The 24,005-nt window shown below is 57.6% G+C and overlaps 11 protein-coding genes across 11 annotated transcripts; 4 read left to right on the top strand and 7 right to left on the bottom strand.

The window, feature by feature from the left end:
- Window positions 1-52: 52 nt before the first annotated feature.
- Window positions 53-1,018, bottom strand: SCHCODRAFT_02720584 (uncharacterized protein; the record flags this gene model as incomplete). The annotated part of the gene is made up of 6 exons (XM_003038882.2): window positions 880-1,018; window positions 763-826; window positions 699-716; window positions 611-650; window positions 440-563; window positions 53-392 (listed from the first exon to the last, which is right to left on the bottom strand). Exons 1-6 carry the CDS (start codon window positions 1,008-1,010, stop codon window positions 53-55), a joined length of 717 nt encoding a protein of 238 aa, XP_003038928.1. The 5' UTR covers window positions 1,011-1,018.
- A 36-nt stretch (window positions 1,019-1,054) lies between these two features.
- On the top strand, window positions 1,055-2,964 carry SCHCODRAFT_02144733 (uncharacterized protein). The gene is made up of 4 exons (XM_050341921.1): window positions 1,055-1,315; window positions 1,364-2,093; window positions 2,144-2,201; window positions 2,260-2,964. Exons 1-4 carry the CDS (start codon window positions 1,171-1,173, stop codon window positions 2,629-2,631), a joined length of 1,305 nt encoding a protein of 434 aa, XP_050202057.1. The 5' UTR covers window positions 1,055-1,170; the 3' UTR covers window positions 2,632-2,964.
- A 722-nt stretch (window positions 2,965-3,686) lies between these two features.
- SCHCODRAFT_02487557 (uncharacterized protein) lies at window positions 3,687-5,075 on the bottom strand (the record flags this gene model as incomplete). The annotated part of the gene is made up of 6 exons (XM_050342879.1): window positions 3,687-4,000; window positions 4,050-4,418; window positions 4,458-4,602; window positions 4,654-4,761; window positions 4,817-4,851; window positions 4,913-5,075. The coding sequence occupies 6 exons, from the start codon at window positions 5,073-5,075 to the stop codon at window positions 3,687-3,689; spliced, it is 1,134 nt and encodes a 377-aa protein (XP_050202056.1).
- Window positions 5,076-6,060: 985 nt separating this feature from the next.
- Window positions 6,061-8,081, bottom strand: SCHCODRAFT_02144838 (uncharacterized protein). Its single transcript, XM_050341922.1, has 7 exons — window positions 8,023-8,081; window positions 7,542-7,964; window positions 7,442-7,476; window positions 7,278-7,394; window positions 7,100-7,229; window positions 6,713-7,051; window positions 6,061-6,533 (listed from the first exon to the last, which is right to left on the bottom strand). Exons 2-7 carry the CDS (start codon window positions 7,702-7,704, stop codon window positions 6,220-6,222), a joined length of 1,098 nt encoding a protein of 365 aa, XP_050202055.1. The 5' UTR covers window positions 7,705-7,964; window positions 8,023-8,081; the 3' UTR covers window positions 6,061-6,219.
- A 532-nt stretch (window positions 8,082-8,613) lies between these two features.
- On the bottom strand, window positions 8,614-10,420 carry SCHCODRAFT_02609703 (uncharacterized protein). Its single transcript, XM_003038885.2, has 3 exons — window positions 9,492-10,420; window positions 9,245-9,443; window positions 8,614-9,192 (listed from the first exon to the last, which is right to left on the bottom strand). Exons 1-3 carry the CDS (start codon window positions 10,323-10,325, stop codon window positions 8,714-8,716), a joined length of 1,512 nt encoding a protein of 503 aa, XP_003038931.2. The 5' UTR covers window positions 10,326-10,420; the 3' UTR covers window positions 8,614-8,713.
- A 222-nt stretch (window positions 10,421-10,642) lies between these two features.
- Window positions 10,643-13,031, bottom strand: SCHCODRAFT_01167430 (uncharacterized protein; the record flags this gene model as incomplete). The annotated part of the gene is made up of 13 exons (XM_050341153.1): window positions 10,643-10,660; window positions 10,715-10,881; window positions 10,932-11,073; window positions 11,123-11,330; window positions 11,385-11,491; window positions 11,544-11,643; window positions 11,695-11,869; window positions 11,921-11,974; window positions 12,034-12,148; window positions 12,202-12,583; window positions 12,636-12,788; window positions 12,841-12,885; window positions 12,937-13,031. 13 exons carry the CDS (start codon window positions 13,029-13,031, stop codon window positions 10,643-10,645), a joined length of 1,761 nt encoding a protein of 586 aa, XP_050202054.1.
- A 269-nt stretch (window positions 13,032-13,300) lies between these two features.
- Window positions 13,301-15,082, top strand: SCHCODRAFT_02683889 (uncharacterized protein; the record flags this gene model as incomplete). Its single annotated transcript, XM_003037543.2, has 3 exons — window positions 13,301-13,368; window positions 13,414-14,195; window positions 14,394-15,082. The coding sequence occupies 3 exons, from the start codon at window positions 13,301-13,303 to the stop codon at window positions 14,903-14,905; spliced, it is 1,362 nt and encodes a 453-aa protein (XP_003037589.1). The 3' UTR covers window positions 14,906-15,082.
- Window positions 15,083-15,807: 725 nt separating this feature from the next.
- On the bottom strand, window positions 15,808-18,003 carry SCHCODRAFT_02662562 (uncharacterized protein; the record flags this gene model as incomplete). Its single annotated transcript, XM_003038886.2, has 5 exons — window positions 15,808-17,246; window positions 17,295-17,580; window positions 17,627-17,791; window positions 17,841-17,883; window positions 17,933-18,003. 5 exons carry the CDS (start codon window positions 18,001-18,003, stop codon window positions 15,808-15,810), a joined length of 2,004 nt encoding a protein of 667 aa, XP_003038932.1.
- Window positions 18,004-18,293: 290 nt separating this feature from the next.
- Window positions 18,294-20,228, top strand: SCHCODRAFT_02609693 (zf-ZPR1-domain-containing protein). The gene is made up of 5 exons (XM_003037544.2): window positions 18,294-18,569; window positions 18,621-18,741; window positions 18,790-19,421; window positions 19,474-19,617; window positions 19,674-20,228. The coding sequence occupies exons 1-5, from the start codon at window positions 18,426-18,428 to the stop codon at window positions 20,121-20,123; spliced, it is 1,491 nt and encodes a 496-aa protein (XP_003037590.2). The 5' UTR covers window positions 18,294-18,425; the 3' UTR covers window positions 20,124-20,228.
- A 298-nt stretch (window positions 20,229-20,526) lies between these two features.
- On the top strand, window positions 20,527-21,311 carry SCHCODRAFT_010265 (uncharacterized protein). Its single transcript, XM_050340888.1, has 2 exons — window positions 20,527-21,130; window positions 21,186-21,311. Exon 1 carries the CDS (start codon window positions 20,663-20,665, stop codon window positions 20,867-20,869), a length of 207 nt encoding a protein of 68 aa, XP_050202053.1. The 5' UTR covers window positions 20,527-20,662; the 3' UTR covers window positions 20,870-21,130; window positions 21,186-21,311.
- Window positions 21,312-21,732: 421 nt separating this feature from the next.
- SCHCODRAFT_02486290 (uncharacterized protein) lies at window positions 21,733-23,906 on the bottom strand (the record flags this gene model as incomplete). Its single annotated transcript, XM_003038887.1, has 2 exons — window positions 21,733-23,000; window positions 23,093-23,906. The coding sequence occupies 2 exons, from the start codon at window positions 23,904-23,906 to the stop codon at window positions 21,733-21,735; spliced, it is 2,082 nt and encodes a 693-aa protein (XP_003038933.1).
- Window positions 23,907-24,005: the final 99 nt, after the last annotated feature.

Raw genomic sequence — 24,005 nt, 5'->3', positions numbered from 1 at the left:
GATCCCATTAGACCGACATGTACCAATACAGTGGAGGTTGAGGTAGGAGCAATCATGAAGCTGATGTCTTCCTCCTTTTTGCGGATGGCTCGTCGCCATCATCGTCTGCTGGTCGGGTCGAGGTGTCCTTCGCAGAGGTGGAGGAGGCGTCTTTAGAGGCGGAAGTAGGTTCCTTAGTTGTTGAAGTAGGCTCTGCCTTGGCTTGTGGCGCAGCAGGTTTGCTAGCTGCGGGCTTGGCCTTCTTCTTCACCACGATACCCTTGAGGCTGCCCTTCTTCGCGGGCTCTTTCTTGGGTGCGGGCGGTTTTGAGGGAGCTGGCGGCTTTGCGGCGGCCGGGGTGCTGCCTGGTAAAGCTGGAGGGGGTTTGGCTGCTATCTTGGCTGCGACGGCTCTGCGAGACGTGTGAGAGATTGGAGGAAAGCGAGGCAGGGCACGCACTCTCGATAAGACTTGAGCTCTTCACCATCCTCTAGCTTGCGCATACGTTCCTCCTCTTCGCGCTTCTCGCGTAGGGTGTCCAGGTATGCAGTCTCATCTTCGGTTAGTGCGCGAAACTGGTTTGCTGCGGTAAGATGAGTACGAGTTGGTCTATCATAGCTTGCAACGCACCTAGCTTCGTCCTCTCTTCGTATTCTTCTTGTTTAGCAGCCTTCAGGGATGTTCATTACGAGGGCGCCGATATTGAATGCAAACATACCCGGTTCGCGGCGAGTTTCTGTTTCTGTTAGCTTCTCAAACTACATAGCGTGATCACTGCACACCTCAGCAAGACTCCGTCCATCGTAAGCCTCTTCTTGTTGCTGCGGGGGCGGCTCCTGGCCGAGCCTGATAGCGGCGCATCAGCGGGGGAACGATCAAGTGGTTGGACGAGGTCGGACCTGGCATACGCCGCGCGCCACTGCTCCTCCCTGCGAGTGCGGGCTGCCTGGATGTCATCGGCAGTGATGAAGCGTGCGCCGACGCCGGTGGAGGTCGAGGAAAGCGAGGGAACGACGGCCTCGTCTGCCATTGGGTCGGTGGTGGGCCGTGGCGGCTGACGAGAAGGTGCTGATGGCGCGCGCTTGGACCGGCCGGTTCGCAATCCCCGCAGCCCGCGATGTCAGCGCCCTCTTCCTTCTGCCCTCATCATCATCGTCGCCGACCGCGAGCGTGCCGCGACCTCGTTGTGAATGGCGGGCCCGTCGGGCTCACTCGATCCACCGAAGAGTGTCTCCCCGCCGTCAGTCCTATCGACCTCGACCCTGAACCACTCCGTGTCGACCAAGAGCAACACCGGACCTCGCGTAAATGCGAGCAAGGTAGTCACAGCACCTCGTACGTGGTGGCGTTCATCCAGTGGCTGTCTAATCATCTTCTTCACAGCATGGGCCCGAGACGAACCACCGTCACCCTCGTCGTCGGTGACCAACTTCGATGTCTCCCAACCGCTGCAGAACTCAGCCTCCCGCCCCTCTTTCGATGTCGTCTCTTTCAATTCTGCAAAGGACGCATCGAGGTGGTGGACCTTCACCCTTCCCCGCCCACGCGACCAGCACCCCTCACCGCAGCCCAAGCCGAAATTGTCCATCGACACCGCTGTCGGCGATTCCGAGAAGGGAACCCACACACCTCCGCGCCGACCATGGCTACCCAACACTGCATCGCTCAATGCCGTGCGCAGAGGTGACAAGGGCAAGGAGATGGCGCACACCGGGAGCCTTAGCGAGCGCAAAAACGTTAGATTAAACGTGGAACTCCCGCCCCCACCTGCAGCCCCTTTTACCCTATCGCATAACCCGACGCCAGGTTGGGATACGCCTTGGACAGCCCGAGCGCGCGACGACTCGTTCGGTCTTGCAGGCGACAGTACTGATGAGGACCTTCCCCGTCGAGGAGGCAAGCGACCGAAACGATGGCGCACGTTCTTACTGAATAATGTCTACGTTCCCCTCGTAAGTCGATGTCTCTCATGGTCCCTTCATTCGCCTGTTAACTCTCCGCAGCTTTTCCGCTTCATTAATGTATCCTTCACCTCCGCCGCCCTCGCTTTCGCCATCCGAATACGACAGTTGGAAAAGCAGAATCACGCTCTGGGTGCATTGGGAAGCTCACCGTACGCGATCTCCGATAACATCTGTCCCCCATGCTAACCGACCGTCCTAGAACACTGGTCATCATCTTCTCCCCGCTCACCATCGTGCACGTGCTTATAGCCGTCTACGTACGTGCTCGCCCCCCTTTCACATTTCCCGATCCACACCTGACATGACATCTGGCAGCTGGAATACTTCGGGCGCCCGCTCGGGCTCTGGCGCACATCGGGCAAGCTCTTCCACACGCTCACAGAGGTCGTGTTTATCTGCGCGTGGTCCGGCGCGCTCTCTCTCTGCTTCGACAACTTTTTCACCTCCCTTATACCCTGTGCATCCGCTTCCTCCTCCGACTGGTACAATGAGCTTCCGCGACCAGCCTCGCCGCTCCCGAATTTCGAGGGCAGCGCAGGCGACCGGCTATGCGAAGAACAGCTGACACTGATCATCCTCGTCGGCGTCGGGCTCATCATGTACTGCATCAACCTCGTCATCAGCCTTTTCCGGATATTTGAGAAGGTGAAGGTGCACTCGGGGGCGGGCGCACTGGGGTTCACCTAGGCGCGTGCGCTGCGCGCGTATACTCCGTAACGCGTCTCACGCATCGCCTCGCGACGTGATGCAGGCGGCAAGCAGGGTCGTGCACCGCCCCCGCCCCACCTGCCAGTCGCATCCTCCTCGCGCCCCGCTTATAGCAACCCCACACGCTCTCTGGCACCCCCACGAGCCGACCTGACGAGTCACGACGCCGCACGCGCATATCAGGCGCACCAACACCTACCTATTGGAGGCCCACGACACCTACCTATGGAGGCCCGTGCGGACTAGGATCACTACAATTGTACGACTATTTTACATCGCTATCGTTATAGGCACGGACGCTCCGATACTTCACTTCACTCCTGGACCAGCCCTGCTGCTTCCGACCTGCTGATACCGGCTCGCATTCATTCGCGCTCATTGATTGGCGCGTCGTTCTCACCTGCCCCAGTGTCGTTGCTGCATGACTTGCTACCCCCGTGGCTCGCGCCGCGCATGTCGAGGAACTGGCCCTGTCCGTCAGGCTGATCATCGCTATCGCTTCATGTAGCTGTCGCATAGGCCATGGTTAGCAAGTACCAGATGGGGGCAACTGCGTTCAACCCCAGTGCACTCATGTACATATCGCCCCAGCTCTGCTCTGAATACTCGTCACTCGTTCTACAGTACCCTAATCGCTTTGAAGCCTATTTGCCATGTGTTGTACTTGTAGATACGCTAGTAACGAAATTTAGCTGGAGTGGAAATACGCAGGAGGGTGGGTGCGTTGAGCAAGCGAGCTCAGGGGAGGGAGTCTGAGGGTGCGATGAGAGAGTGCAGGGATAGTGCAATGGAAGGCAGATCAGTTGACTCGAGAATACAACAGCGTTCGGTGGCATGCCAACGCATATGAATGAGGTATTATATAACACCGATGCAACAGTCCACTCTAGCACTCCCTGTATGAAGGGCTGCGGTGGCTGCCGACAACACATTCCAGAGATTGGCCTCACTTCTAAAGTAATGTACATGGTCCTGCACCCAAGTCCAAGTGATGATCACAAGAAAAGGAGAAAAAGTACTGCTTGCGAAGCATGCTAATGACCGCGCCTGTGACGGGTAGCATCGTCGTAGTCCGGCGGTAGCACATCTTCCAGTACCTCGTCATCGGCTGGTCCAACGTCGATCTCGCGTCGAGGCACCACGAATGGGCGGCGACTGGATGAGGCGTTCTCGGACGGTGTTTGGGTGCGGACATCTTGGACGCTGAAGTTGAAGGGTTCCGGGTTGGTTGCAGCTAGCGGAGGCTTGCGGACGGGTGGGCGGCGAGTTGAAGTGGCTGACGAAGTCGAAGGCGATTGAGAATCCGATTCTGCACACTTTCTACCATTCGAAGGAGGGTGATCGCGGCCTGCGTGAAGGTTGGTACCCTTTTGCGAAAAGTCTTTCGATCTGCTTACCCACGAACGGTGACAACCCAGGTGTGAGTGATCTGGTGGTCAATGAGGGTTGTCTGCCCTTCATATATGGCAGGGGTTGAGTGGGGCTGGATGGACGGTCCTCCGGAGGGGTCGAGCGGCTTTGGTGACGGCGGCGACAGCACCACCAGAGGAGTACGATGGTGATGACAAGGAAGATCACGCCTCCGGCCGCAGCGCCAGCAATTGCGCCAATAGGGACATGACTTGGTGCTGATGAAGGCGGCGCAGACGGCGTGGACGAAAGGGAGGAAAGCGATGAGAATGTAGACGAGGGCACGAAAGTGCTAGACTCTGAGTTTGCCGACGTCGAGCTGGATGTCGTGGTCGAGCTGTCCCCATCTGCGCCATCTACAAGATATCATGAGTGAGGCGAGCGAGTCAATCGACGAGAGATCTGACCGTCGTCAACGGTCAGGATGAACCTGTCGAGCGTGATCTGCGTGTTAATCCGTCCAAAGCGGGTGTCGTTGGTATTCTGCAGGATCACTTCGTGAACGCCGGGATTTTCCCAGGTTTTGCTGTATAGCAAGGACTGCAACGGTGTTGAGCGCTCATAAGGCGAGAGAAATCAGGTAGTAGATACTGGTGGATTACGACCGTCGTCAGATGCGTTGTGAGCGTCAATTCGGTCCCAAAGTCGGTCGTTGGGATCACAGTCGATGCATATGAGATACAGGCCTCCTCCAGACCGCTGTGTATATCAGTTGTCAGAACAATGAACAGTCATCGATAAAAATGCCACGTACCAGCATGCCATAGTAGTAAAAGCCTGTGGCGGGTTCTGACGAAGTGCTCAGTCATCGGTACACGAGCGTACATGAGTGGAGAGTTGCGATACTCACCAGGGAATGTGAAAGTCAGGGCAGCGTCAGGGGACAGCGAAGACGATAGAGTACCGGTCTCCCCCACCGAAGTTGCGTTGTAGGACCCTGTTATAAACCAGTACTCGTTGTAGTGGATGTTGGTCGTGTCGCGGTCGTCATAGGTGATATTTTTGTACACCATGGCTCGTCGACGCTGGACGGCATGAAGCAGAAAGAAGGGTTGCGAAGCCAACCCGTGCATCAGCCCACGATTGACCTAACAGGCGGCCTTTGGGTGGCGAACAGGCCACGGTGACGCTCTCCGAGGACGGACCATTCAGACCACCGTGCCAAGCGTGGCCAGTTGGCTCATCAGATGTTCAGCTCACGTCCAGAACCGTGAATGCGGAAGAAGATCATCGGGATGAAAGAACTGGAAAGCGACTGATGAGTCACAGGAGATGCCACGTCACGTCCAGGATTGACAGAGACTCATAAACGTTTTATCAACAGAGATCTAGGTCGCCAGAGAGCAAGCTCGCCCAAGGCATGGGGATCCCGGACGTATCAAGTCCGTCCACCAGCTGAAGCTACAGAAAAGGGGAATACCTGCTGCGATGATGAAGACGCACAGTCCGGTACGATATCCGCCCTCTTGCAGCCCCGAATCAGACGGAGTCGTGGAAGAATAGATGGGCCATAGTCAGATGCCTCGAGCCTCGTATGAGGGTGAGAAGACGTGGCCATTCCGACATCTGCAACAGATCATTTCACGAATGCGAATCCGCCCTCGAGCAATATTTATAGAAGCAAAGACGTAGCGATCTCTTGGGCGCTTTGGACTGAGCAGTTTGAGGTGCAATATAAGCACTTTGGTCGAGGATGATTGTTCTGCAGAGGAACAGTTCGACTCCGGCATCTCCCGGAGTCGAACTTCGGCGGCCGGTCACGAAGCGTCACGCTTGTCACAACAGGCTTAAGCGCGCAGCGCTCAGCAGGCGCCCTCATCATATTTATCTGGTAGTACATTCATCATAGCTAACGCACTCAATGCTAGCACCATAAGCTAAGAGACCCCAAGCAAAGTCCAAATGAAATAACAGACGACCGGTACGACTAGACGGCCGGAACGTCGGTGTCCGCGACGTATCAAGATGGCTGGAAAAAACACGCAAAGCTGCCACCTGTAGGGGTATGCAGAACAACACGAATACAACAGAAGGACTATCGAAGGGGGGTGGTGGCCTGCGCCGAGGAGGGGGGCCGACTCTATCAGTATGAGGGCCTGCCTTGACGGTTAGGACCAGGAAGGTGTCACGAAATCAGAGATTTATCGCGCGCTCCTGTCACCGACCCTGCCGGTACCGTGTCGCATCGTCGTAGTCTGGCGGAAGCAAATCCTCCTCGAATGGCTCCTCTGTCGGGGCAGGCCCAGCGTCCACCTCCCGCCGCGGGGCAGAGCTGCCCGCACGCGTGCGCGCGCTGGACGCCTGGTCGACGGGTGATGTTGCGCTCGATATCTCGTGGCTTGACCCGCGAGCGAAGCTGGACCCTTGCGTACGCGTCGGGGAGCTGCGCAGCTCGGGTTGCGATGACAGCGCTGGCGCGACGACCGATGGCAGCTGCTTCTCCGTGAGGTAGCCAGCAGGCAGTGCACGAGCTAAACGTCAGACAAAAGGTATCAGCAAACGTCCCTTACAACACCCGGTGCCAATCAAGAGGGGGCGTAAGAGAAAAGGAGAAAGGTCCGAGACGAGCTGTGTCTATGGAGACACCAAATAGATATGGAGTCGAGGCCTCCGAAGGCGATACAACACGATGCATAGAGGATCCACTCACCATCAAACGGTACTGTCGCCATGGCTGGGTGGTGCGGGAGATATGGAGCAGGGTACGTCAAGGGTGCTTGCGGGGGCTGGACGAAGGGCTCTGGATGCAGTATGCCGCTCTCTGACCCCCGCGCGGACGTCCGTCGCCGCCCACGGAAGAACCACCAGAGTAGCGCAGACCCGATGGCGAGGAAAGCGATCGAGCCTACGACAGATCCGGCGATGACACCAGCGTCGTTGCTCTTGCCAGCCGCCGCGGCCGTATTTGTCGGCTGTGCAGAGCTGGTGGAAGATGACCTTGATGTCGATGAAGCGCCAGCAGAAGAGCTCGTCGGATCTTGGACATCATCTGAAGGTGTTCAGTTTAGTGATCGGGTACGGACAGACGAGGACGTACCATCAAGGATGGTGAGCACAAAGCGATCGACAGTGATTTGGGTGGCGTTGCCGTACCGGTCGTCTTCTGTGTTCTGGAGAATGACCTCGTGCGTAGTTGGCGTATCCCATTCTCGCGAGTACAAGACAGTCTACAAATGGTCAGCAGGCTTCTCTTGAATCACCACACGAAGACGCACAGGAGGATTATGACCGTCATCCGTCGCATTGTACGCATCCACGTCGGTAAACACGCGGTCGTTGGGATCGCAGTCGATGCATATCTTGTACAAGCCGCCACCAGATCGCTGCGATTCCTCTTGAGCACATAAAGAACTTCTCTCAACATGTGAAGCCGCCGAACCTTCATGCCAAAGTAATAGAAAGCGACGGCGGGTTCTGGAGACAAGCATCTGGCCTGAGTACGCGTGCACGCGGTGACATAGATTAGAAGCAGGACTCACGCGGGAAGACGAAGGTGAGGTTCGCGTTGGGGTCATCTGTCGACGACAGCGTGCCGCTCTCCCCCGTCGAGCTGGCATTGTACGTGCCGGTGATGAACCAGGTGTTCGAGTACTGGATGATAGTCGTGTTGCGGTCGTCGATGGTGATATTCCGGTGTCCCATTTTGCGTCGTCGAAGGCGTGGATGAAGGAGAAGGAGAAGCGAGATGAAGCAGAGAGGTGAAACAAATGTGGGCCCCGACGAAAAGGGACAATTAGGTGGAGGTAATCAAGGGGGGAGCGCTAAGGTGGAGTGGGAATGCGAGAACTAGCAGAGCTTGACCAAATAGAGGGCAAGGAGTGTAGAGGGGACGGTGTTTCCAGAACCCGTTGGCTTAGGTAATGGGGTCAAAGTCAGGGCTTAGTTAGGCCGCGGACGAAGAGCTAAGGGGAGAACGGATGGGTCAGTAAATGGTAGGCAAATGATTATCGGGTAACGCGCCTGATCGCCGGCCGGAGGGGACACCTGTGCAGGAGCAAGCGAGCAGAGGTAGACTGGCGCAGGAGTAGCGACTGTGGCGAGGTCCGCCACCAGAACGCATTCGCGGCTGGAGAGTCAGAGGTGATGGGGGCGGCTGAAAAGGACGAGCGAGCCCATTTGATATCGCGGCACTGGGCGTAGCGACGCGCCGTTGCTCCCACAGCACGTGTGCGACCGACTTCCCGCGCTTGCTCACCCGCAAGAGACGGCCGAGGCCCCGGAGATTCAGAACAAAAGCATCAACACGATATGTCGAGGCACCACACAGGTTATAAACAGATCTGTGGGAAGGCCCCGAGCTCGAGGGAGGACGCGTTCTTGAGGTTAGGAGAGGAGGCCTTACTGCCTGCTCTTCAGCACTTCCATTCGGAAGTAACTCCAGATAAGCGACACAGAACGGGTGCACGAATGTCCTGAGCGATGTGCTGCAGACTTTGGACAGGCACAATGGAGTGGAGCCAACCTTTTAGGCGATGCCATGCGAGAAGTCGAACCGCCACAAATTACCTCTTCCTCGTCTCTCTGTCAGGAGGCTGGTAAACTTCAAGTGAGCTTCTGAATCGTGCATATAGTCTGGGTGTCCTCCGTAGATATATATAGCATGTGCAAAATTCTCATATACTGACAGCTGGCTATGAGTAGTTGCACGAGTTCATCCACGTCCAGGAGTCGGTGTCCACCGCATCGAAGCGATATCCTTCTGCTTCGCCCTATTCCACCCACTTTCTCGCTCCATCGCATCTGCCCGCCTCTGCGCGCCAACCGTCCGATCCAACAACCTTCGCGCCGCAGGCGTCAAGTTCCCCTCGCGCTCTCTTCGGGTCGTCCAGCTCGGCGGCGGCATAGCCTCCTTCTTGACCCCGCGCATGATCCCGTCGCGCTCGCGGATGCTCTTGCTGGCGCTCTGGCTGAGCTTGCGCGAAATGACCTCGCGCTGCGTGGGTTCGGCGATGCGAAACGGGGTGGGCGGTTCGTCGATGGCGTCGGAGGAGAGGATACGTGGTGTACCAGCAAGAGTGCCCCAGGTCATGAGCTCTTTCATGCGTGCCGAGCCAAGTTGATCAGGAGTTGGAGTAGGAAGGTTGGGGACGAGGTTGAAGGAGTCGGACGAGTTGAGAGAGGTGTTACTATCTGCGAAGATAGTCAGCGACAGGTCGTATCAAAGACGGAAAGGTGAACTGACATGCAGTACCCATAATGGCGGCGTCTATGCGACTTCGTGTAGGGCTGGGTGGCTCGGATCTCGACTTCTCGGCCTCCTCTTGCTCTGGTAAACGCGTATTGGTATGCTTTATGACCCTCTCCTTCGGTTTCGGCTCGGTAGGCTTGGGATGGTATGGGCTCTCGTCCGCATCCGGAGGAAACATGAGCTGGTTTCGCGCCTACAAACTAGTTAGCTATATGTTGTGTATGAGGGCATATAAACGCACCTTGAACCTCCATGCTTGCACGCCGGGATCTCGCTCATCCTTCTTCTGCGTAAGGACCTTCTCGTCGTGATCGCCCTCGCTCTCGCCATACTTTGCGAGTGTCAGGGCCAACGCTTGCTCCTGCTCCTTAGCATCGCCCTCCTTATCTTCCTCTGCAACCGCCTTTCCTCCATCCTCGGCCTTCTTTCCCTCGATCAGGCCGCGCACCGTGGCATCGGGGTACTCAATCCTCAGCTTCCCCCGCACGCCCGCGCCCTCGATCCCCTCCGCCTCCGTCGCCTTCCCCTCCAACAGCAGTTGCCGCTTCCGATACCCATCCTCAATCGCCTTCACCGCCTTCCGCTGCGCCTCGAACGCCCACCCATGCGCCTCCCTCCGCTTCTCGTTCTCGTCGTCCAGAATCCGCGTAAAGCTTGAGTTATCCTCCGACGTGAACCTTGCTTGGAACTCGTCCAGACTCAAATTCAGCCCCTTCGCCTGCTCGTCGCGCTCGAGGCGCGCGCGCTTGGCGGGCCGCGGGGTGTCCTCGACGTCGCCCGGGCGGTATCGCGGGGTCGCGCCGGTGAATGGGGTGGCGCTGAGGTCCTCGAGGCGCCGAACGGTGTTCTGTATTCGAGTTTCATCGCCGGATTCTACGGCGGAGAGCCAATCGTTTGTCGCATCGAGGTGGTGGAGGGAGGGGAAGAAGTCGCGGGCGATGATGTGGGAAAGCGCGGCGGTGTACTCGTCTTCTTCAAGAACGATTTGGCGGTTCAAAGAGCGCTCAGCGGCTGCATACTTGGTCTGTATGAGTGCTGTGGAGGAGGAAGAGGGTGTTTGCCGCGGAGTTGCCATGACGGGAGGAGGTAAACGATGAAGGCCATTGACGCTGACGCCACATGGGTTCTGCACCTGACATTCACGTGTCGCATGCTCAAATTCAACTTCGCGCATGCACACCGAAACTATACAGGTAGTACCATCACATTCGGAAGCGTCAAGATATTCTACGAGTACGTAGTAGAGAAGGCGTAATATTCATAACAATCGTCATCATGAGGACCGTCAATGGCAAGAGAGTCGCCCTAGTGGTTGTAGATGATCTTCGCTCTGCTCCTAGGTTAGAGTCAGCGACGAGATTACCTCGACAAAGGCTTTTTTCGGTAATTGAATTACCTTTTCTCTTTTCCCTGTGCGCACACTGAATGAGCTGACGAGGCGAAGATTGAATTTTGAACACGCACGTTCTCGTCAGGCCACGCTAGTTGAGCTTGAAGTTCGGTGAGGCCGAACAGCAATACGACATCGAACTCCAGAGTCCAATATGTTTGTCCGTCAGGACCTTGTTCCTGCGTCGCTCGCGGTGTCGTATGATCATCCCCTTCGATGTAGCAGAGATCTGCGAATTTCTCTATGCCGAAGTCAGCACGACAACAAGATAGGGATACGGCGAAAACATACCCTCGTCGACGTCCACCCAGTCAGGAATGCTTCCCGTTCCCCTGTATATCCGTAGCGTGGCACCTCGAATATGCGTGGGTGGTTCTCTGAAGTCCCTGTACAGCGTGTACCTGAACTCTTGCTCCTGCGTTACTTGGGTGTTCTGGGCGCACATGTTAAATCCGACTGTCTGCCCCAAAAGGGCTGCTTACCACAGGTAGTACACAAGCGAAGGCATCGGGAAGATATTCTTCTCCCGATAATTCGCATATGTAGGAGGAATTTTTGCGCCGGCGATGTTCGCCCAGGTCCGGGCAATATGGAATGCAGCAATCGACGCCATACGTATAGCGAGATACGCGGGTTGTCACACTCCCCTTCAGGAGGAAAAGAACGCCGCCATCCGCCACGGCCTTGTTTCTGTTTGCTACATGAGAAGCGACTCCTCGAACGACCTGGCACGAAGCGACTTACACGTGAGTATCAGGTCGGCATACGTCGATCTCGAGCTTTCCTAAGAGCTCCTTGAGCTTAGCGAAGAGGAGCGGAGACGCGCCAAATCCTCCGACGATGTAGACCGACTGAAAGAGTCAGCACTCATGTTCAGAAGACCGAAGTTTGCCGCGCACGTACCGTCACCCTTTTACCACGCCCTTGAACCACTGCCATCTGCTCCAAAATAGCGTTGTAGATGGCATCCACAGAAGGCTTGAAGAAGCCCGCGGCGGTTGCGCTGGTGTATGATGAAAACGCCAGTAGCAATAGCATTATAGTCAAAACTCACCCCGTAATCTTGTGCGTCCCAAGGCGCACCTTGAGCTTCGGGTCCGTCGCAGAAGCGCTGCCGAACTTGACGCTGGCGGTATCCGTGTCGTTCTTGATCGTAAGTTTCGTGTGCTTGTCGAACGTGTTTGTCATATGGTCCACGTCGGCTTCCCATTTGCTGCCTTTGAAGGTCGCTGTAGCTATGTCAGGATCATACGAGATGCGACGAACGACATAGGACAGACATTCGAAGTATTCCCTTGCGCGACTCGTGACGAAGGTAGATCCTTGGAAGATACCTATCGAAGCGATCTTGTTAGATCGTCTATTCCCACAAGCGGTCGAAATGACTACGTGCACTTGGACGCCGCTACCTCTGAGAATGTGCCTCCGGAGTCCTTGCCATTGGCCGCGTAAGCGCTCAAATCGACTGTCCCACCACCAGCATCAAGCAGTATGAGCCCATTGCCGTCCTAGAATTCAGTGTCAGAAGCAGGACTATCCGACAAACGCACGTCCAGCTCACTTGCATAGACTCCGTCGCTAGACCGTGGTGACCGCAAAAGTGTAAGCCCGCCTCGCCCTCAGTAACGAAGTGTACACGTTTGCGCGCTTCGGCGGCGTCCTTGACTAGTCCCGCGTCGACCGCCATCTGCCGCATAGCCTGCTGCTGAGGCCCACCCCAAGCATTTGGGTGTGTTAGTGTATACTCCGCGGTCTGCGCAAGCTGCGCCCACAAGGCGACGCCGGCAGGATTACCATCCTGAATGAAGGATTGTAGACAGGCATGTAGGTGCTTGAGGAAGTCCGTGAAGACGTCGTGTACGCTCTTCCCCAGCGGGAGGGGTGGTAATTTGTGAACCTCCGCCGGGGACCCATCGTACTTGGGCGCCAAGTGCAGTTTGAACCTTCGTTGGCAGAGTTCAATGGTTCGTACAAGCTCGCGAATGGGTAACGCACCATTCAGCCTTCGTCCATTCGCCGATCATAACATTTTCGCTCATCTCGTCCAGCAGTGTCTCCGCTCCAGCGGCTTGTACAATGCCGTCCTCGTCGTAAAACAGAACACTGGGTATCTTGGCATTGCCTCCGACAAGCTCTTGACCGGGAAACCTGCAGAGCGCGTCAAGGGATCTATGCACCATCAAGTTGGGGAGTACGGTACCGAGTGACGCCCATGATTTCGGGCGCGACTCCAGGCTCAGCAATGCTGTGATTCCTTGAGTGAATCGTGAATGGCATGGTAGGACATGGCACACACCAGTATGATATACCGCTGTACGTGGTCCCGATGTCGATGCAGGCGTACAGCTTCCTTGCTTTACCGGCGTAGGGCTTGAGCTTGGAAGTCGACATGGCGGAAGAAGCGAGCGGCTCGCAGGGAGATGCGTCGTCGCGCGGCGTACAGTCGACGAAGGTCTGGAAGAAGAGAGCTTACTTTCGCCTAACGGCACGTCCGAACAGGGCGAGCAGCCTCCTTGATCTCGAGCGCCACAAGAAGCGGATGTAAGGGAACAATTGCGCAAAGGGACATCAAGAGAAGCGGCGCATAACGAAACGTGGTCTTCGCGGCCCAGTCCTTACCTCTCCAGCTTCCGCTCAGCCTGCGTGGTCGTTCGTCGTCGATGAATCCGGTCTTGTTGGGCTTTGCAAAGCTGTACAATCTTGTCCCGGGGATGGGGAGCATAATCGAGTGAGTGTCATCGCAGTCAACGAGCGCTTAGCTTATGCGACGTAGGTACTTAGCCCCCGCAGCCGAGCCGACACTAGTACCTGGGCAATGCGAGAAGGAGTCTGCTGAGCCGCACCCAGCACAGTACAAGCGCGCGCTTGATGATGGCGCAGGCCAGGCTACCTCCAACGACATACCGAAAAGCCCCATTCTCGATCACAGGCCTGCACCAACTATCGTGCACGATCGGCAGCACATCTTGACGCCGCCGCCGGCTATAGAGCCGTTCACCAACGTCTATCATTGCGCCGCGTGCACGAAGGAAGCGAGCGAGCGCCGTGCTTGCGTTTGCGGCCATGCCAACCCTCTGGCCGAACGATTAATCGCAAGCCAGCGAGAGATCGAAGACTTGTTCAGCCAGCTGAAGGAAAGACATATCTGGATCGACAAGCTTCAGGTGCAACTTCGAAGCGCGCAATGGCAAAATGAGGACCAACTGCACCTTATAGCAAATCTGGATCGAACGTTGCATGACACGCAGGTGATGCTATATGAGCAACAGGAGCACTCTCGCCGCGAGAACGATCTTCAGAGGCAGGAGTTGGAGATCGCTCGCCGCTTCTTGCAGCGCTCGGATACACTGTCGGAGGCAGACGTGAAAGGTCAGGTCATGAAGCTGAACGAGGAGGTCTTCCAGATCGCTACGAGCCTCGTGGACGAAATACTGGACGGCGGCGGCAGCGATATCGGAGACAGCACATCCGTAGATGGACCAGACGCGCTGACCATCGAGCGCCTTGTCGGGAGTCCTGTCGTTCGCGCACTGGAGGAGAGCCGCATCGGCGAAGGTGCTTACGATGCTGCCCTGCAAAGCGCAGTCATCATTTGCCTTATTCGGCATGTAGCGTCTGTCGTTCAGTCTTGGTGTCCATCGAGCTCTGGGAACGCTATACACTGCGAGACAGCCTATCGGCGACTGCTTCAGGAGGGTAGGCAACGTCTTCAGTCGGTCTGGAGGTGTTATGCGAACTCACCATTCTCTATAGAGGGAGCCAACGTTGCAAGACAGTGGCGAGCGATGACCAGGCGCAGCTTGCGGGTGGCGGAACAGGAAAAGCGCGAGCTCTGCGCCCAATTTGCTGGTTCAGTCTGTCGCGACTTGGTCACGCTGCTGGGTTTTTGCCAGCAACTGGGCATCAGGGGCGACCGCATTGACTTCGAGCCCTATCGAGAGCGCCTTGCCTATGTTGCGGAACTGGCGATCGAGCTCAATGAAAGCGTGGGGTTTGGCGTGTCCTCGGTGGATCTCACCGTCTTCACAGTGCAGATGGGTCAGAACTTCGACCGACCGAGCATGCGCGACTTCTGGAGCGACCCTGTGGAGTCTACTAGCGCTTGCGACCAGCCGAAGGAGGATACCGTGGTGGGAACCTGTGCGTTGGGATTGAAGAGAGAGGGTAGTTCTGGGGACGGCGAGAAGGCGGCTAGTGTCGGGCTGGTCCTCCTGCCAGCGAGTATCGTGCTCCAGTCAGCGCTGCATCCGGACCCCCACGCGTAACATGCCTTATGGACGTGGGGCGAGTAATAATCCAGCCGATGAGGTGGTAATTGGAACCAAGCCAAGCCAGAATGGGACTATCTGTGTGACGGTGAAGATCATCTGACGCCTAGGATTACTATTGGCGCAGATCCCAACCAACTCACCTTCTTCCTATCTCCCTCGCTCTCATCCCCCCTCATCCGTATAAACACAGACTCGAATTAGAATCATACATAATGCGTCGTGCGTACGCGACGCATGCAGTCGTCGCAGGGTATGCATGCGCCGTCGTACGAAGGATACGTAGTGGACACGCGTCGTCATCGTAGTACTGGCTACAAGCAAATCATAAGCAGTGCGCGCCGGGGGCTTGCAGGGGGACAATGTGTGGGGTTTCGTAAGCTATAGGGAGTGACTGGGCGCCCGTCGTCAGTACTGCTGCTGCGGGGAGACGACTGTGTGCGCGGGATGGATGGGTGGCAGGGCAGGGCCGTCTGGGGCGAAGAGGACCCTGCGGGGTGGGGGCGGCCCGAGCTGCAGCGTGTCGGTGGCAGCGAAACCGACAGCTGCAGCCACCCAACCACGCCACGCGCACGCACAACTGTCTGGGCGAGCAATGTTGTAATGGAACGGGGGAAAGGGTGGATAATACTTAATAGAGGAAGAATGTAGAAAAAAAGAGATGGTGGGCATATAATGTATAAAGATGTCGCAAGGGGTACGTATAGCGGGTACAGAACACACAAACCGTTTCCCGAGAGTTGGCGAAAAAATCAGGAGGGCGCCACCGAGGGCGCCGCAATCTCATTGCGCGGGTTCGACATCCACTTCCGACGACGCGACATCCACTTCGACGATGCGAACTCAACTTGCCTCTGGGGTATGCGCGCTCACCAGCGCGACGACGCGAGCAGCGGCTCCTACTTCGACAGCACCGCGGCCGAGCTCCCAGAACGCGGCCGCAGCTCCCGGATGTCGAGGTCGCTGTCCGCGCCCGCGCTCCGCCTGCCGCTTCCGCCCCCACTTGGCCGCCCGATCCGGCTCTTCGACAGCGACGCGTTCGACGCGCTGTTCGGCAGCCGCGTCCGCACGGTCACGTTTGAATGACCCAAACCCGCCAACGAGGGCTTGTTGTCCATCGAAGAGTTCGGGCGCGGCGGTGGTGGTATGCCCGTGCTTGCTCCCAAAGAGGACCGCTTGCTCGCGCCGAGGTGACTCGTGCTGAGCGGCCCCGTCGAGCGCTTGAGGCCGCCAGAGGAAGGCGCATACAAGCCGGACGTGGGCACGGGGAGCAATGTTGGTGTGGTTGGGCGTGAGGTTGGGGTGGGAATGGAAGTGGAGGTGGCGGTCGTGGCGCTAAGGCTGGAGGTTGTCGTGCTCATGCTGCCACCGGAAAGGCGGGATTGCGGGCGCTTCATGCCCGAGCCGATGCTACTCTGGCCCAGGCCGGCGAGTCTTGAAGGTCTTGTAGGAGACCCGCGCATAGCACCAGGACGTTGAGGGCTCGAGGCTCGCCGACGTTCCCTGTCCGGATTCTTTGGTGGCGACGGTGAGTCCTCCATAATCAGCACCCAACCACTCGAATCAGCGCTCTTCTTGGGCTTGTCCGAGCCGCTGTCGATGCTGCGCTTGACCTCCGCGCTCCGCTTGACTTCGGTGCTTCGCCGGGACATGCCTTCCCAGCTAGACTTGGCCAAACCAGCGCGGCTCGACGCAGATGTCGACATCGACTGGTAGTTGCTGATGGACGTAGTCCCAAGTGGCGCAGGACTCGGCTTCCCAGAAACGCTGCCCATCCTGAGCCTCGGCACTCGTGTGTGAATCTTCTGCTCGAGGTTCTTGACGCGAGCACGCATCTCGGACACCATCTGCACACCCTTGTTGCGTGTGGCGGTTGTATTAGTGGATGCGTTGCTGGTTGTGGAGGTCGTACGGTAAGCGGCGGGGCGAGTAGGGCTGCGCGTGGGAGTGCGGTAATTCGTAGGAGAGCCATTGAAAGTGGGGAGGGTGGAGGCGCGCGCGATACCAGAGGAAGAGGGCGGCGTCGTGAAGGTGCGGCCAGGTTGGAAGCCGGCGCGATGGAGGAGTGCAGACTGGCCTGAGCTGACGGAGGATGTGGAGGTCGTGTGCGTAGAGCGGCCCTTGGGCGTCATGTTCAGCGAGTTCAGGCTATCCGACGAGCTCGGTTCTGAGCTGGGGGATAGGTCGGATAGCGTCATATCCGAGGGAGGTGCCGTGTGAAGCAGGTCATCTTCGGAAGGCAGCCTGGCCGGTTCTGGCTTCGTGGGCGAACGAGGGGCGGAAGGAGGCTGAGATGCGGCGACTTGGTCCTTGAGGACGGCAATCTCGACGTTGGCATCTATGGCACGTTAGTTACTGATGTGGGCTGAGGGCAAGTAGCGCGCACCTCGTAATTCATCCTTGAGTCTCTGGAATTCCTCCTCCATGCTGGCCTTGTCCAACAATTCGTGTTCGAGGAGAATCTTCTCCTCCAGCACCCTCGAATACTTGTTCTCCACGTCCGCCAGATTAGACGAGACGGCGCGTTCGTTACGCTCCAGGTCGTCGTTCCCCATCTCGAGCTCTCGCAACTGAACCTTGATCTGCTGGTGCTCCTTTCGTAGCTTATCAAGCTCGCGTTGCAATGAGGCGGTCGTGTGGTTGTGTGTGGTTTGCAGGGACATGAACTTGGACTGGGACATGGTCAGATTCGCACTGGGAGGGGAGCAGGCCACGTACCTTCCATTCGTCACGCTCATTCTCCGCTCTGGCCGCCTTAATCTTCAGATCCTGCTGGGCCTTCTCCGTGCGCTGCAGTTCGTTCTCAAGTTCGGTTTCGAGTTCCTTGCTCGATTGGTGGAAGTCGTCCAGTTCGGCGCGCGTCTGTTCCAGCATATCGCACACCTGCTCGCGCGTCAGTCGGTCTCACGGAGTCGCTTGCCACTGCAGACACCTCATTGTACTTGGCCCGCCAGTCGGTGGACCCGGAACTGTAGCTTGGGAACGGTGAGCACGGTAGTTCTTGGGTGGCAGCAGGCGACGCACTTGATGGTGGTGTCGTCGAGAGACATGGTGTCCCTCCTCAGAGCGTCAGTCGGAGTCAACACGGCGGTCATCGACGTGCACAACGACGACAACGTCGGCGTCGCCAACGTTCAGCTCAAGTAGCGCCCAAACAGCAAACAACAACCTGCACGTGTTCACAATTGCCCTTGTTATCAAATTGATGGCCGACTTCCCTTGTTTGAGGCGCTTCACTTCGTGGCCTTGCATGGAGGTCAAACCCAAACAGACCAGATAGTCCGGGCCTCAACTTATCGTGCTCCAGCTTCACGTAGCGCAGAGGGTGAAGCCTTGCCGTTGAGAATATTTCACCTAAGAAACTCAGCCATCACTTTTGATCGCAAGGAAGTCCGCTCGGTCCGCGGAGATAGCTCGATCAGTCTCGCTTACTTCTCGAACAAACCATCGTCTGCTAGTCGGATTCACCAACATACAAAAGGCGTCGCACCGCTACGACAAACACTCACCTTTCACCATGCCAGAAGACAAGAAAGACGCATTCTTCCCAGCCATTGGCGACGTCGCCGACAAGACCGACAAGCGCGATGAGGAGAAGCAGGAGGACGAGGAGAGGGTGACCGAGGAGATCGAGTCCCTCTGCATGAAGTGCGGCGAGCAGGTCAGATTTAGTCTTCTCAATGCACGTACCATCGCTCATTGCTTTCAGTAGGGCAAGACACGAATGCTGCTCACCTCGATACCCTTCTTCCGCGAAGTCATCGTCATGTCCTTCCACTGTGATCACTGTGGCTTCTCCAACAACGAGATTCAATCCGCAGGAACAATACGACGTGCGTCCTCCTTCTCATCCCCTCAATTTGCTTGCTGACCTCACCCAGCCGAGGGCACCGTCTACACCGCGCGCATCCTCGACCGATCCGATCTCGATCGCCAAATAGTCCGCTCCGCATCCTGCGAAATCATCATCCCCGAACTCCAGCTCACCCTCCCCGCCTCCGGCAACGGCCAGCTCACCACCGTCGAAGGCCTCCTCCGCGACATCGTCGCCGACCTCTCCTTCGATCAGCCGCTTCGCCGCATCCAGGACGAGGCGAGCTACAACAAGATCGAGGAACTGCTCACCAACCTGCGCGCCATCCTCGGCGACGAGGAGGACGAGTCAGGGGAGGTCGTGGTCGGGAAGGCGAGCGAGGCGGAGAAGCCAATGCAGCCCTTCACTCTGAAGCTGGACGATCCGGCAGGCAACTCGTTCATCGAGTTCATTGGCGACATCAGCGACCCGAAATGGAATCTGCGCACATACCCCCGGACCCTCGAGCAGAACGTGCAGCTCGGTCTTGTCTCGCCGGACGAGGCTGCCTCCTTGCAGAGCGAGACAAAGCAGGCACCGGAGGGCGTGACACCACAGGAGATCTCCGAGGACGAGGTCTTCGTCTTTCCCGGCGTCTGCTCAAGTTGTGGCAAGCGCGTAGAGACGAAGATGAAGCGCGTCAACATCCCTTACTTCAAGGTACGTTTCTGGTACCAGGTTTGCCTGCGAATGATGCTCATCGTCTGTGCAGGAATGCCTAATCATGTCCACCAACTGCGAGCATTGCGGCTACCGCGACAACGAGGTCAAGTCTGGCTCGGCAATATCCGAGAAGGGCAAGCGCATAACACTGAAGGTCGAGGACAAGGAGGACCTCAGCCGCGACATCCTGAAGGTACGTCCGACCCCCCTCCCCTACCCTTCCTCCCATTGATTTCCCGTCCTTTGCAGTCCGAAACCGCGGGCCTCCAGATCCCCGAAATCGACCTTGTCCTCACGCACGGCACCCTTGGCGGCCGCTTTACCACCATCGAGGGCATCCTCGACCAGGTCTACGAGGAGCTCTCCGAGCGCCTCTTCCACGACTCCGGCGACCCCCAGGCGCGCCAGAAGTTCGAGACCTTCCTCAAGAACCTCAAGGCAGTCAAGTCCGCCGAGAAGCCCTTCACCCTCATCCTCGACGACCCGCTGGCGAACTCGTACCTGCAGAACCTGTACGCGCCGGACCCGGATCCGAATATGGTGATCGAGAACTATGAGCGGAGTTGGGAGCAGAATGAGGAGCTAGGGTTGAATGATATGAAGGTGGAGGGATATCAGGAGGAGGAGGGGAAGGCGAAGGAGGAGGGTGAGAAGAAGGATGAGAAGGAGACCGCGGCCGAGGTGAAGGCCTCTGGATAGTGCGTTGTTGGGCTGCTATAGAATGTAATAGTAGGAAGGGCGATGCACGTGTATACTACTAAACTGTACATTAGTCGGTAATGTATCCTTAGTGTCATACTCGCACTCAGGAGTGGCAAATCCGCCAGCGGCGCAAGTCAACTGCCTAATTCGGCCAACGCAGAGGAGGAGCGCGAAAATCAACATCACACGTGATCATCTACGAACAAACCCGCGAATTTCCTTGAGAATTGATGGCTTCATGAGTCCTGTGCGTACCTCACGAATTCAGCGCGTATATAAGTGAGTACAAGGTCTTCCTCAGTGTTGTAATCATGTTAGCGCCTCGAAGCGTTATCGAGCTATCTCTCCCAAAAATTGGCCGCCACCAGCCTCTCATCTTCTATCTCACTCCATTCACTTTGTGCTTCCAGTGGAAGGCGCTATCTCCGTGAGCCCCTGCGCAACGGGTTGAGGTGGACAGCGAGCGAGTATCGTAGGAGGTGGCCTGGCTCATCTCGAATAAAGTCGGCACGCGCGACCGGCTCGCCTCATGGATAATGATCAACAAGCGCATTAAACTCCCGGAGCCCCTGAGCATGGTTCAACCGAACCAGCGTCCACGCAGAACCGCATTTCCGATTCCCTTTGCCAAGGAGTTGAGGAGGTCGCCATTGATCTATCATCTCATCGCGCCTGCCATCGCGCCGGGTAGGCCAGTCCGCTGCATATGTCCTCCGTGCCGCTGCCGCCATCGCGCCGGGTGATTGCTGTCCGCGCACCCCATCGCTGTCAGCGCACCTCATTGCTGTTAGAGTCCGCCGCCTCATCGCATTGACACCCGGCGATCGTTGGCTTCACCGCGCCGGACAATCGCGCTAGGAGAGGGTTGTTCCCGGAGGCGCTTTCGAGAAGCTGATCGTTATATTCGATGCCCAATCGTGCTCAACGTCGCGCGGTGAGGGTTCCCGCCGTCCACGCGCCTCTGGGGGCTAGTGAGGGTCCGCCATGCGTACGCTCCAAAAACTGTAGGAAAATCAGACAAAAGGGACGTCGAATAAATGGTAGAAATTGGACTCACCGAAAGGATCAGATCTTAGAAGCGTTCGACGAGGAAGGAAGTGGGACGAGGCACCGACGACGAGGACAGGAACAAACAGGAGCGACGGCGGGCACTGACAGTCAGACAGTGGCACGAATGGGCGGGACCGACGATGGAGGGCGGGCAGGGCGGACGATAGCGGCGCCGGGAGTTGAGAGGGTAGGTATTACGTAGGGCCCTGCAGGGCGAGGTACAGTGGTGAATAGAGTATACAGTCGTATAGGGTGGTACAGTAGACAAATTCAAAAATGGGTGATAGGTAGGCAGGGCAGGAATGATATGTTGGGCAGGGAGATGCGCGAGACCAGATAGATAAGTATCACCTTCTATGTCAAGTAGAAAGAGGTTGGCGAGGTGACTGTCTCGAGGAACGCGGCGGGAGTCTCAAGAAGTGAGTGAGGACGCACTCGGGTAATGACGAAGCCTGGCCGATGTGGCGGGCGATACAGTAGATTCCGACGGGCGCACAACGTAGTCGGTGGGTGTGGGGCACTGGATGTGGCTGGCGGTAAGTGTGGCGCGCGCGACTCAAGCCTCGCGTTCGACACCGTGGACGAGCGGGATACCAAGCTCTGCGAGTGCCTTAACGCCCCGGTCCACCCAGTACGCCATCACCTCCTCGTTCTCGAACCAAAGCGGGACGTCGGCGCTGTCAGAGTCGCCTGCGTCCGCGCCAGTGACTTGAGCAGGTTGGTCCGTGTCCGTGCCTTTGTCACTGACAGGCGGGTCGCGGGGGTTGTTGGTAGGTTTCCGCTCGAACACGGATACGAGGGAGTCGTCGGTGGCGCTGTCGAGCTGTTCCAGAGATGACTGACCCTCGTTACCGCCCGTGTCTGCGGCTGCAGCGTGTTTACTCGCGTCTAGGCCCGCATCCAGATTTGCAGCGTCCAAGACTCCCGTAGGTGCGTCGCTAGGTTCAGCCTGCGTATTGAAAGTCCCCGCATGGTCCACCGCTATTGATGCGTCTGTGCTGTCCCGTTCATGCTCTGGAGTCTGCGACAGGGGATTTGAGGCGTCCAGTGGTATTGACGAGCTGGCTGCAGAGATATCCTGCGCCCTCGCGCCGGGGCCCGTCCTTTGCGCAGGCCGCCCCGCCCACAGCGCCCCTCCTCGCATCCACCCAGCAACGTTGTCCTCCCGCTTGATCGCATCCAGCACGCCTACAACGGCCAGTAACGTCGCATCGACGCCGGCCACCGGTGCGTATATAGGCGATGACGGCGGGGGCGAAGGCGAGCGCCCATTGGTGTCCTTGGGTCCTTTCTTCGAGTTCGCCGACGCCCTCCTGCGCTCCCGCTTTGTCCGCTTGCGCTCCTTCCGAGCCAGCTCCTTGCGCTGCTTTTTCGAGAGCGGCGGTCCGCCGAGGCCCGGCACCGCAGACGAGTTGTCGGGCTGCTCGGACTCAGGCGCAGGCGTTGGCTCGCCCTCGTCCTCGGAGCTTTCAGCCTCCTCGTCGCCCTCATCGTCAGATGACCGCTTGCGCTTCGTCGTAGAAGGCGCGCTTGTCTCGCCCTCATGCGGCTGCTCGCGTCTATCGTCACTCTCGTGTGCATCGACCGCGCGCCGTGCCTTCGACCGGACCGCGTCCTTGAGCACGGCCAGACGATCCCGCCTCAGCGTATCGGCATCGTACTCGCGAATGGCCATGTGGTTGTACGGCTGCAGGCGGGCCTTGAGCGGGGAATCGTCGACGAGGAGCGTCGTGGACGCGGAGTGCGCCTTCCCACCATATCCAGGGTTTAACCGCAATTTCTTCCACGGGACTGCGAGGTCCTTCGTCGTCTGCGTCTTCTGGTCTGGGTATGCATGTGGTCAGGACGGGGGCGAAGGAGTACGGATATGGCATTGGCATAGTGGGATTACGGAAAGGGATAACAAAGGTACTAACGATATTCGTAGTGCTTCAGCCCGAGCGTGTCGCGCGCCCATATTGCGGCGAAGTTCTCCTGCGCGCGCCCGAAGCACTTTTCGACCATGTCGTGGACACTGTGTGGTTGGGCGGAGCTCCAGATCATGGTATCGAGCCACGTGCGGGTCTTGGGATGGAAGATGTAGTCCTGGAAAGACTGCAAGTACGGTCGCCGATGTACTTTGCGTACAAATCGTTGCCCTGGTTCAGCTGGTGCTGTGCCACTGAAGCGGGCGCGGACGAGAAGGGACCCATTGAGATCGAGGATGAGGAGTTTTCGCGAGGAACTTGGATCGAGAATGGGGGAGGATGGGCGATTGGCATGGATAAGATATTCCTGAGAGGGTGCCGACTGGCGAGCAGGCGACCTGTGGCGGCGAGCATGGGGTGGGGAGAAGGGCGGGGGAAGAGGATAATCGAGGTTTTGAGGGGCATTCAGCCTTTCCTGTTGCTCCCAGTGCTCCCAAGAATAAGGGGGTAGAGGTCCTCCTGAGCGTCCGAAGTGGTTAGATTCGCCTGGTTGACGTCGCTCCCAGTCGTCGTCATAGCTGTAGGAATCCCGGAAACTGGAAGAGCGCAGGTGTGCATGTTGCCTGTGTCTATGTCGTGGACGATATTCCAGGTCTTCTTCATGCAGCTGGGTAATTGACCCGAAATCGGAAGGTTCGAAGTGGGTGAAGTGATCGGGCTGCTCCTCCGGAGGTACAGGTAGATCTTCGTAAGGATCGATGTCACTGGCTCGGTTTCTGGGTATATTCAAGCTGAACGCGGGGTTGATGTCGTAGGAATCCATCCGAGCGTAGGGGGAGCGCGTCGAGGAGGAGGACAAGACGTATGTCCGCCATCGTGTATTCACGAACGCGACAAGGAAGTCCGGCCCGCCACCCGGCCG

This window comes from Schizophyllum commune (genome assembly GCF_000143185.2).
Source record: "Schizophyllum commune H4-8 unplaced genomic scaffold SCHCOscaffold_2, whole genome shotgun sequence".
NCBI classification, from domain to species: Eukaryota; Fungi; Basidiomycota; class Agaricomycetes; order Agaricales; family Schizophyllaceae; genus Schizophyllum; species Schizophyllum commune.
Note: the sequence above shows the minus strand (reverse complement) of the source record. Positions and strands in the feature narration are given on the sequence as shown.